At 35.8% G+C, this 12,028-nt stretch overlaps 5 protein-coding genes across 5 annotated transcripts; 4 read left to right on the top strand and 1 right to left on the bottom strand.

Annotated features, from left to right (window-relative positions):
• Nucleotides 1-484: 484 nt before the first annotated feature.
• On the top strand, nucleotides 485-1,261 carry RNJ42_00274 (succinate dehydrogenase iron-sulfur subunit; the record flags this gene model as incomplete). Its single annotated transcript, XM_071050444.1, has 1 exon — nucleotides 485-1,261. One exon carries the CDS (start codon nucleotides 485-487, stop codon nucleotides 1,259-1,261), a length of 777 nt encoding a protein of 258 aa, XP_070908690.1.
• Nucleotides 1,262-1,799: 538 nt separating this feature from the next.
• GOS1 (Gos1p) lies at nucleotides 1,800-2,474 on the top strand (the record flags this gene model as incomplete). Its single annotated transcript, XM_071050445.1, has 1 exon — nucleotides 1,800-2,474. The coding sequence occupies one exon, from the start codon at nucleotides 1,800-1,802 to the stop codon at nucleotides 2,472-2,474; it is 675 nt and encodes a 224-aa protein (XP_070908691.1).
• Nucleotides 2,475-3,233: 759 nt separating this feature from the next.
• On the bottom strand, nucleotides 3,234-5,114 carry RNJ42_00276 (MIP/aquaporin family protein; the record flags this gene model as incomplete). Its single annotated transcript, XM_071050446.1, has 1 exon — nucleotides 3,234-5,114. One exon carries the CDS (start codon nucleotides 5,112-5,114, stop codon nucleotides 3,234-3,236), a length of 1,881 nt encoding a protein of 626 aa, XP_070908692.1.
• Nucleotides 5,115-7,814: 2,700 nt separating this feature from the next.
• Nucleotides 7,815-9,833, top strand: GUT1 (glycerol kinase; the record flags this gene model as incomplete). The annotated part of the gene is made up of 1 exon (XM_071050447.1): nucleotides 7,815-9,833. The coding sequence occupies one exon, from the start codon at nucleotides 7,815-7,817 to the stop codon at nucleotides 9,831-9,833; it is 2,019 nt and encodes a 672-aa protein (XP_070908693.1).
• Nucleotides 9,834-10,589: 756 nt separating this feature from the next.
• Nucleotides 10,590-11,363, top strand: RPL8A (60S ribosomal protein eL8; the record flags this gene model as incomplete). The annotated part of the gene is made up of 1 exon (XM_071050448.1): nucleotides 10,590-11,363. One exon carries the CDS (start codon nucleotides 10,590-10,592, stop codon nucleotides 11,361-11,363), a length of 774 nt encoding a protein of 257 aa, XP_070908694.1.
• Nucleotides 11,364-12,028: the final 665 nt, after the last annotated feature.

The raw sequence follows: 12,028 nt of genomic DNA on the forward strand, positions 1-12,028 counted from the left end.
TATTTTTTTCTTTCTTTTTTTTTTCTTTAGGAATGCTATACCAAATACTCTCTCTATATATATTGAATTTAAATATAATATAGAGTTACAAAGCTCTTATACTTGAAGTAAAGAATTCATTAAATTGAATTTCATATCTGAAAAAGTGGGAAAAGTGCATCTTGCTATATTCAATTTACATAGCTCTTTTCTTTTTTGTAATGCCCATTGTGTGCATTTTTTAGTTTTCGGTGAACACCGAGCTGGCTGACTTCATACTCGCTTTCTTTTATATTAATACAACAGAATGAAAGAGAGAGACAGAGAGGGTGCTTTGCTTTTGTTATTTTGAGCTTGATTAAAATTTCCTTTCTTAATTCTTTTATAAGAGGTTACTAAATTATTCATATATATATATATATATATTTTTTTGATGGAAATAGTTCATCCTTTTTTTTTTTGTATTGTAATATCTATATAAAACAATAAATTAAAACAAACAGAAATGCTAAGAGGTGGTGTTCTAAGGTTTGCTGGAATCAGGACTAGACTTATGTCTAGTGTTGCTCAACCTAGATTAAAGTCTTTTAAGATTTATAGATGGAATCCAGACCAACCTGAAGTCAAGCCTAAATTGCAAGAGTTCAAAGTGGATTTGAACAATTGTGGTCCCATGATTCTAGATGCTTTGCTAAAGATTAAGGACGAACAAGATGCATCCTTGACATTCAGAAGATCCTGTAGAGAAGGTATCTGTGGTTCTTGTGCCATGAACATTGGTGGTAGAAACACGTTGGCCTGTCTGTGTAAGATTGACCAGGATACTTCCAAGAAGGTCAAAATTTATCCATTGCCTCACATGTTTATTGTCAAGGACTTGGTTCCAGACATGACTAACTTCTACCAACAATACAAATCCGTTAAACCTTGGTTGCAGAGAACATCTTACCCAAAGGATGGTAAGGAAGTACTACAAAGCATCGAGGACCGTAAGAAACTTGACGGTTTGTACGAGTGTATCCTTTGTGCTTGTTGTTCCACCTCATGCCCATCATACTGGTGGAACCAAGAAGAGTACTTGGGTCCAGCTGTCCTAATGCAATCCTACAGATGGTTGGTTGATTCCAGAGACCAAGCTACTCAGGAAAGAAGAGATATGTTGAACAACTCCATGTCCTTATACAGATGTCACACCATTATGAACTGTACTAAGACTTGTCCAAAGGGTCTAAACCCAGGTGAAGCCATTGCCAAGATTAAACAACAGTTGGCTTTCCAATGATCAAAGAAAGTTATATTTATTTATCAAAAAAGAGAACAAGAAAATAAAACCGTATTTATTTAAAAAAAACAAAGAAAACAGCATTGAATTTGAAAACTGGGAGTGTTATGTGTATAGACGAGAAATTATTTTCTTTTTATCAAAATAAAAGATAATAATGAATAAAATAACTACCAATGCAAAAAACATGCTGTTTTACTTCCTATTTATTTTGGACATTGAAGTCCCACCTACAATTATTTATCTTTTCATAATTAATAAATTCTATCAATCGAAATATATGATAATATCAAAATATGTATCAATGGCTGGATAGACCGCCTGTCATTTTATATTGAAATTGGGTCTCTTGTTAGATTTTTGGGCTTTAACGTTAACCCGGAACATTGGAAGAAAATGCAGTTGGAAAAAAAAAAACCAATCCTAACAGCTCACACACATCATATCTAAACATAAGGTCTAAATAATGCTGTATTAAATTACATTGAGGTGTTTTTTGCTAAATAAATAACCAAAAGAAGAAAGAAGAAATAACAAGATGACCAAACAAGCTTCATTTGTGACAGTCAGAGGGAAAGCTATTTCTCTAGAATCGAAAACGGAAGGTCTTTTGGCTAAATACTCCTCTTATGCCCAGGCAACCAGTTCTGATATTACTTCTCAGGAGAAGAAATTGGATGAACAAATTGAGAAGATTTTATTTCAGAGACAAGAAATCAATGAGGAGTTGAACAAAATTTCAGAGGAGACTCCAAACATATCAGCCTCGAAGCTGTCTCAGTTGCAACGTCATAGGGAAATTCTACAGGAGCACTGGACGAATTTCAGAAGTATACGATCAACTATTCAGCAAGAAAGAAACCGTTTAAACCTTCTGTTCAGTGTTAAAAATGATATAGCCCAAGAACAACAACCTCAGGATAACGGAATGCTCAATGATGAAGATCAATACATACAAAATGAATCCCGTAGAATTGACCAATCCCATAACATATTAGACAGGTTGATAGTACAGGCTTGGGAGACACGTGAAAATTTCAATGCCCAGAGTTCTACTTTGAATTCTGCTGGAAATAAGGCATTGCAAACTTTGCAGCGTATTCCAGGTGTTAACACCTTGATAGGAAAAATTGGAACTAGAAGAAGAAAAAACGCCATTATTTTAGCTTCTGTTACTACAATTTGCATTTTACTTTTATTCTTTACATGGTGAATTTTTGTGTTTGTAAACTTATGTATATTTTATATATATAAAATTATTTTATTAACTTGTAAATGTTATTCTGCTTGAGGAAAGTTTATAAAAAATATAGCTCCATTCCATATACAGTGCAAAAGCTGACACCCTAAATATGAAATTAAAAAAAAAAAATATTAAAAGATAGAAAACACTTTACATATCTTAAAAAGAAAAATTAATTTAAAAACAATAGTAAGGTCAGTACACCTTCAAATAGATAAAAGAAGGCCAATGCTAAAAGACTAGATAGTATCATACAGATTTCAAGACACAGAGTTATATTAAATTAGTTTTAAAATATAGAAATTAATAAAAAAGTTCATTAAAAAGATTAGGGATCGTACAATCCATTCAAGGCATAATAAAATTTTAGTATCCCATTGATTAAGTGGTTGCTTACTTTCATCCCAAAATATTTTTATTATTCATAATTGAAGTAGGGAGGATGAGAATCAGAATTATGAGCTGAATTAAGGATAAATCCTTTATCGACAATCCATTTGTATAGCCAGAATGCAAATTTTATGCCAGAAAAAAAGGCTAATCGTTAGCTAAAGAATTAAAAAAATATCGATGGAATAGAATATAATAAAAGGCATTTCTTAATTTTCGCAGTACTAATTATCATAGATGAGATAATAATAATTATTACTGAAACTTGTCTATATTGGAAATATCCACCTGACAGTAAATTAGTTGAATTCAAAGTTCATTATGCATCAGAAAAAAAATTCAATTCGAATTCTTTTCATCACCAACTTCATGAGTAGAGCGTTGATCAGAATTTTCAAGTGAATTAGACTGAGAGTTACCTAACGAAGCAGTTTCAATAGACTCCTCTTCCAAAACAGTAGTGGAATGTTGATTGGTTCTATCTCTACCACCACCTTGGCGTGATAAGGACTTAAATCTAACGAATTTACCAGAATCTTCTGGTCTTGGTGCAATATCATTAGTTACCGTCTTCTTAGTATTCAATCCATCACCAGATGCATTATCGTCGTCCTCCTTGTTATAAGAGAAATCAGATAAGTCGGAAAGAGCTCTCTTTCTGTTTCTGCGGTCCCAACCAGGACGTCTGTGCCAGAACTTCTTAAATTTCTCTTTATAAACAGCGATAGGCCAGTTGACAGGAGATTCGTGACCTTGATAAATAAAGAAATCGTAAATGAAAGCACCAATCATAGAACCCCAGAAAGGCACGATCATTGGAACCCAGAAGTAACGATGGTGATGAATCCATAGGTTCTTTCTGTCGAAACCAAGTGCCCATAATGCCAAACGTGGACCCAAGTCACGAGCAGTATTCATGGCGGAACCGGTTTGGAAAGACATGGAAGAGTTAACAACGAAAGCCATTAAGAACAATACCAATGGGAAGACATCAGCCGCTAACGATGTATATGGATCGGTTAATGCAAACACACATAACTGCATCGCAGCTGTACACATAAATTCTGATGTAATTTGTCTTTCAGTTGACAAATATGGTCTTGGATATGTAACGAAGAAAGAAGCGACCGTTTCACTTTCATACCAGTTTGGATAACCTTCCATGATAACTCTCTTGTAGAAAATATACGAAAGCATACCAGCACAGAAACCACCCATTAGTTGACCAGCCAAGTAGATAGGAATCTTCTTAGCAGGGAAACCTCTAAAGACAAATGTAGTAATAGTAGCAGCGGGATTTAAATGGGCACCGGAAATGGCGGAACCACCTGCAGAGAAATAACCCATGACGACAGCCGAGGCCCAACCCATTGGAATATCATTGTAAGTACCAGAAGGAGTAGTAGTGACCAATAGAGGCATAGTGTTCAAAATTTGTAGTGTATCGTTAGAGACGGCTTTGGTTCTATTCAATTCAGCAACAGCAGCAAAGTACTCATTTCTTTGAATTTGAGCACCAGCATTAACTTGAATATCAACACAGTGACCGAAGAAAACCATCATCATGGTACCTAGCCATTCGGCCAGGAATTCCTTTAAGTAATATTGCTTGACAGCAGACCACTTAGAGATAGGGTGGAAAGTGGAAGGCAAAACGGTAGGAGTTTGAGGGTTTTGATGCAAAATCTTAGGCTTCACCACCAAAGGAACTTCATCAGGGTATGCGTATTCGCCTCCTTCACCGTCGAATTCCTCATCAGCACCAGGACTCAAGGGATCAACCCCGGACCTCTGATCATCGTGAATAGTACCAGTTTCCAAGTTACTGCTTTTGTACATCTCACCGACGTTTAAAGTGTTTGTACGGCCACGGCCACCAGCCATCGAGGCAGCAGCACTGGCATTGGCATGAGCCGCAGCAGCAGCTCTAGCTCTACGACGACTCCTAGCAGCCAACTCTTCCATGGCCTCCTGAGAGTTCGGTATGACCTCCTGGATAGGGAAGATAGTCGGGTCATCTCTGCCAAAACGGTATTCTGGGATATAGTTTGTAGTAGGTAGCACAGATGGGGCATAGTGTCTGTTAGCACCGGTGGACATACCATAGGCACTTTGTCTTTCAACGTCTACGTCCTCGGTCCCGTTACTCCCACGTCTATGACGAGGTTCACGGCCGAGCATTTCACTAACGGCATCCTGTATATCGTGAACGGATTCCATTATTCACCTCTTAGTTTAAAAAAAGAGAAGGGATACAGGTCTTTATTAAATTTTCGGTTGCGTTTTTATTCAAAAAAAAAAAAAATCAGTTATAGTAAAAAAGGTTTCTGATCAAGTTAGCCTTCTTTTTTATTCTTCTTTATTATAGAAAATAAAAGCCAAGGAAGAAAGCAATAAGGAAAAGGATGGCCTTGTCTTTAAAAAGTTCTAATCGTTTTCGAATCAGATGATTCCAATATTTATATAAAAAAAAATACTTCAACAAATACCCAAAGGGAGTGAAAGAAAAATTTAATAAAGGAAAGTCTTTATTTAAAAAAAAAATTGTTTAATATTTGTATCAATCAAAAATTTCAAAGTAGTTATTGTAGAGACAAAAAAACATCGACTTACTTTCAAGATTTTTTCGGAGGTTTTAAAGAAAATCCTTTTTTTTTTACTATAGTATTCAAGTTGTGCTTACTCTATTTTATCAAATGTAAATGTAAATCCGTTTAGAAGAGTCCACACAGAGTTTAAAAGGAGTCCACAGAGAGAGTTCCTTTGTGATGATGTGATGAGGAAAAAAAGGAGTTTTTTCTTTTCCATGTCTTCATCAGCAAAACATTATATAGTTTTGTTGTTATTTTGTCTTGTTTTGGAGAAAGAAAAATAGGAGTATAAGCAGATGCTTTATTGTAGTTGTCTCTCTGTCTATCTCTCTCTCTCTATCTCTATCTCAGTCTATCTCGTATTAAAAAAATCTCTATCACTGGAGAAAGGATAGAAAAAAAAAAAAGTCACCCATGTAGAAAAACAACTCCAGTTCAGATGAATTTTCTACTTTCCTGCTCATTGCGGAGAATTTGTGTTTTTTTTTTTTGCATCTTTAAGATTTAGGACCATTAAAAAAAAAACTTAGAAATTCCAGTTGAAAATAAGGGACCCTTAATTTTAATTTTTTTTCTTGTTTAAGTTTTTCCGGGTACGGACTAATCAGAGCCTGCACCGGAAAAACTCATTTTTTTAGTTCATTACTTCTGCCTCCAAGAGAGGGAAAGACAAATAAGAATAAATTTGGTAAAAGAATAAAAGAAACAGCTGATCATTTGTTCTTAGAAATCGCCGTACAATTTCGAAATCGAATTTCTAAAATAAAAAATAGATGATGGAAGAACCTCCTATTTTTTGCTTCCATAATATGTCATGTCAATACTTCTAATTGGAGATTTCACTAACACACCGATGTGTAGAAGCATCGAAGAAATACGTAAAAAAAAAACAACAATAAATAGAAATTTAAATAAGGACAACAAAACCTCCTATATTGTAAGAAAATTCATAGGAAGATAAGTGGTAAGATTGCATGGGACAAAGACGACATAGATACAGCCGTACTAGGATTCAAAGAAAGAAAAAAGATGTATATACAGGTAAATGGCGTACGGGCTAGTTAAAAAAAATTTGGACACATATCACTTATAAAAATAGATTATTAGAGTAGACACATTTTTAAGTACATATAATGCTGGCACAATATTGTATGACAAATTGTCCTTACAAAGAGCTGAAGGGGTGCCCTACAGGGACGGAAAAATAGCCAAATATATAAAAAAAAAAAAGAAAACTAAGACCTCCTGATGGGCAATCAGGGTAATATCCCCCAAGAGGACAGCATGTTCGTATACAAGTATATGAACGGCTGTTTACAAGTAACCGGGTAACCCTTAGCGAAAGATTAGAAACAAAAAACTATTTTTGCAAAACAAAAAAAAGTGGGGGCGGGGGTGAAAAAAAAAAAAGTTCGGATTATAAGGAAACCTTAGGAGAAATTAGGGGTGCTCTCAGAAAAGGGGGAAGAGATTAAGGGGAAGAAGGAAAGCCGAGAGAGAGAGAGAGAATTTGTAAAGTTTTGCACGGGATTAATTCAGTTAAGTCCTTTGCGAAACAACGGATGAATCGGAATAAATAACAACTGAAAATGGGCTACGGGGGTGCGTGTGTAAGGGGTGGAAAAAAGTGGGATTTGGTGATATCAAAATAAATATTATAGAAGGAGGGGGAAGGCGAAAATAAACTAAAATTGAAGTGAGAAAAGGGCTTCTCTCTCTCTCCCCGCCGTGCTTTGCCGTGCAATATATCGGTGGCCCATTATAACAATCAAAAGAAAGATAAAATAAGATAAAATAATGGCTAAGTAATAAAATAAAAAACTTGAATTGATGGTGGGGGGAGAAGCAAAGAGATCTTCACTTATATGGTAACTAAATAGATATGGGAGGGATGTGTTAGAGGAACCGAGAATTCGGTATGACAAGTATAGACAGCCACATGCTTTTGTATCGGGGGAAGCATGAAGAAAGTGTGAACATAAAAACCCTTGATTAAATAATACCCCAGACTCTCGCATACCCCGCATTAAATTGTTATACAATATATGGCGTTTTATTATTTTTTCCTTTTATTTAACCAATCAACATAATTAACATCGACATTTGAAATAAAAAAAAAAATAAACAGGTGACAACGTCGACATTTGACTTAAGAAGAATATTAAAAAATTGAAATACAAAAAGAATTATAAAATTTTTTTTCTCATATATAAAGCAAGTAATTTTATTATCCTTTGTAATTAATTATTTCTTTCCTTCTACTTCTGCTCCAAAGTTTAATAACTAAAAAAAACACAAACCATTTTTTAAAAACAAAATATAGCTAACAATGATTTCTGTTAATGACGGAAACATCCAGATTGACAAGCACGGGAATGTTCCCTTGATTGCTTCTATAGATGTCGGTACGACATCTTCACGTGTCATCTTCTTTAACAAGCAAGGTCAAGAAGTGGCCAAACACCAAATTGAGTATTCTACCTCTGCTTCGAACGATAAGTTTGCTGTCCACGGTTCCCGTAGACAATCTATCAAGGATCACTCCGAAGAGGCTATCAGAGCTAAGAAGGATAAGCCAGTTTTCACTGCGGAAGGTATCGCTATCAAGGAAAACAAGTTCTTGACTATTGAAGAATTACACGGTGTCAACGAGGGTCCAACTTTGAAGTTCCCAAAGCCAGGCTGGGTCGAATGTGATCCTATTAACGTTCTAATCAATGTAATTCAATGTCTGGGCTCTACTTATGCTTTGCTAGATAAACTAAACATCGAACGTGCTAAGAACAACCTTCCACTATACAGAGTTGACTGTGCTGGTGTTGCCAACATGAGAGAAACCACTATCGTCTGGTCTAAGAAGACTGGTATGCCAATTGTTGACTATGGTATCGTTTGGAATGATACTCGTACGTTGGACCTTGTTCAAAAGAAGAAGAAGGAGACTCCTAAGGAGAAGAGAACTAGCTTAAAGAACAAAACCGGTCTATCTGTATTCTCTACCTACTTCTCTTGCTCTAAGCTAAAATGGCTTCTTGAGAATGAACCAAAAGTTCAGAAAGCTTACGAAGAAGGTGACTTGATGTTCGGTACTGTCGACACATGGTTGATTTACCACTTGACTGACAGAAAGGCTTTTGTCTCTGATGTCACTAACGCTAGTAGAACTGGTTTCATGAACTTAGACACTCGTGATTACGATGACGAATTGGTCGAATTCTGGGGTATCGACAAGAACTTGATCAACTTCCCAAAGATTGTCTCTTCCGCCGAATACTATGGTGATTTGACTGTTCCACCAATGTTCAAGAACCAGATGGAGGAAGAAGTTTGGGATTTGCTACAGAAATACACAAATGAAGAATACCCAATTCCAATCCAAGGTTGTCTTGGTGACCAAAGTGCTTCGCTTGTTGGTCAGATGGCCTTTAAGCCAGGTGCCGCCAAGTGTACTTACGGTACAGGTTGTTTCTTGCTATACAACACTGGTTGTAAGAAGCTGATCTCTAAGCATGGTGCTTTGACCACTTTCTCTTACTGGTTCCCATACTTGTCTGAGAAGGACCATGAAGAATATGGTGCTCCACATTTCGCTTTAGAAGGTTCTGTCGCTGTTGCAGGTGCTGTTGTTCAATGGTTACGTGATAACTTGCGTTTGATTCCAAAGGCTGAAGATGTTGGTCCAATTGCCAATTCCGTTCCAGATTCTGGTGGTGTCGTTTTCGTTCCAGCATTCTCTGGTTTATTTGCTCCATACTGGGATCCTGAGGCTAGAGGTACCATCATGGGTATGTCTCAATACACTACCGCCTCTCACATTGCTAGAGCTGCTGTCGAAGCTGTCTGTTTCCAAGCTCGTGCCATTTTATTGGCTATGAGTAACGATGCTAAGGGTGAGGCTAAGAAAGATGCTGTATTCAAGAGTGAAATCGAAGAAGAAGGCTCTTACGAAAAATCTCTATTGTCTACTTTGGCTGTTGATGGTGGTATGTCTCGTTCCGATGAAGTTATGCAAATCCAGGCTGATATCCTAGGTCCATGTGTTAAGGTTAGAAGATCTCCTACTGCCGAATGTACTGCTCTTGGTGCAGCTGTAGCTGCTAACATGGCTTACGAACAACCAAAGGATCGTGTTCTATGGAAGGATCTACAAGATGCTAAGAATTGGGTGTTCTACGGTGGTTTGACCAAGAGAGAATTCAATGCTAGTGAACACAGCGAATTGAGAGTCTTTGAAAGTCAATCTACTGATGAGCACAGACAAAAGCACTGGATTCAATGGGAAGCTGCTGTCAAGAGAAGTAAGGGTTGGTTGAAGGATGTTAAGGGTGAACACCCTGTTGTGGTTTAAACCATAACGTTTCGATTAATGACCTGAATGAATTCATTCTAATGACAATCTTAATTTTATTCTTCTGAATATTGTACTACTAAAAAAAGAAAAAGAAAAAAAAAAGTTTCAATTATTCACAGATTTTCTTTGTAATTTCCTGCATTTTGCTACAATGGATCGACATATATAAAACTTTCATCTTATTTCAATTGTCGGCTATTCATATCAACTTATATTATATTCCGAAAGAAACAAAAAGTAAATATATTCCTTTATTAGCTACACTACCTTTATATTCCGTGTAAGTAAAAAAAAAATTATAATACTAATTTCCAAACTTAGTTCATTTTATGATATTCAGGAGAAACAACAATAATTTGCAATAAATATTACACAATAATACGCAGGTTTATTTTATTACTAGAATAACAATTATTCTTAAAGTAGCAAATTATAGAAAAATTGTTTGTGACTAGTCCAAATACGTAAACCTCTATGAATTACATCCGTACACCATTTTAAAATCGTATTTAGTGCTCTATTACGATTTCGACTTCATTTTTTTTCGTTAACATTTTTTCCGAATTTGGAGTTCTTTAATCAACGCAAAATCTTTTTTCATCAAATTGTAAAAATTTCAATATTTTCAACTGATGTTAAAGTTTATATATAAGAACTCAATATTTTTCATGTTACTAAATTGATCTTTGAATTTATGTTTATATTGTTAATTCATATATAGAAACTCACGCACAAAGACAAGCATAATCAAAAATGGCTCCAGGTAAGAAGGTTGCTCCAGCTCCATTGGCTTCTAAGAACTCTAAGTCTACCAAGGCTAAGAACCCATTGACCAACTCTACTCCAAAGAACTTTGGTATTGGTCAAGCCATCCAACCAAAGAGAAACTTGTCTAGATACGTCAAGTGGCCAGAATATGTCAGATTGCAAAGACAAAAGAAGATCTTGAACATGAGATTGAAGGTTCCTCCAACCATCGCTCAATTCCAATACACTTTGGACAGAAACACTGCCGCTGAAACTTTCAAGCTTTTCAACAAGTACAGACCAGAAACTGCTGCTGAAAAGAAGGAAAGATTGACCAAGGAAGCTGCTGCCATTGCCGAAGGTAAGACCAGACAAGAAGCTTCTCCAAAGCCATACAACGTCAAGTTCGGTTTGAACCACGTTGTTTCTTTGATTGAAAACAAGAAGACCAAGTTGGTTTTGATCGCTAACGATGTCGACCCAATTGAATTGGTTATCTTCCTACCAGCTTTGTGTAAGAAGATGGGTGTCCCATACGCCATTGTCAAGGGTAAGGCTAGATTGGGTACTTTGGTTAACCAAAAGACCTCTGCTGTCGCTGCTTTGACTGAAGTCAGAGCTGAAGACGAAGCTGCTTTGTCCAAGTTGATCACTACCATCAACTCTAACTTCGCTGACAAGTACGACGAAGTCAAGAAGCACTGGGGTGGTGGTATCATGGGTAACAAGGCCCAAACCAAGATCGCTAAGAGAGCTAAGGCTTTGGCTGACGCTAACTAAAGTGTTTGAAGAATCTATATTTTCTACATTCATTTTTCTTAGTTCTTAGTACTCAGCATTAACTTTTTTTGCATGTTAAAAACAAAGGGATTTTGTTTTCCTTTTATTTGATTCTTCAACTTTTGTTTTTTGTTCAAAGATAAGATAGAGGAATCTAAAAAATTTGTTAACAATATTTCATTTTAGGAGATTGAAAAAAATAGGTGATTCGTTGACAGCACTCGAGTAATACAAGAACAGAAACTCTTGGTATTATGTTGACAGTGCCTTTAGAATCTTAATATGAGAAGTGTTTTCTATATATCTTTTTCCCCCAATGGAGAAGATAAATAATGTGGAGAGAGAAAATAAGATTGTTGGAGTTTTGGTACTTCAAACAGTCGTAATTTTCAATCATTCATTTTTTTATCTTGTTACGTTGATAATAAAAAGGAAAGAATTCTTTCGTTGTTTAAAAAAAAAATTTTTAGCTTTTTCAATCTCTGTTGAAGTGACTTTATATATTCATGACCTCACGTTCCCCGCTCAAAAGAAACTATATTTTCCTAGAATTATCTAGGAAGAGATGACCTTTTAAAAAATTAATTGTATACTATTTTCGTTTTGAGAAAAGTTTAGTTACCTGTTTCTTATAGAAAGAGGAAAACCAAACCGTAAGAATTAAA

This window comes from Nakaseomyces bracarensis (genome assembly GCF_045282275.1).
Source record: "Nakaseomyces bracarensis strain CBM3 chromosome Unknown Scaff2_0, whole genome shotgun sequence".
Classification (NCBI taxonomy): Eukaryota; Fungi; Ascomycota; class Saccharomycetes; order Saccharomycetales; family Saccharomycetaceae; genus Nakaseomyces; species Nakaseomyces bracarensis.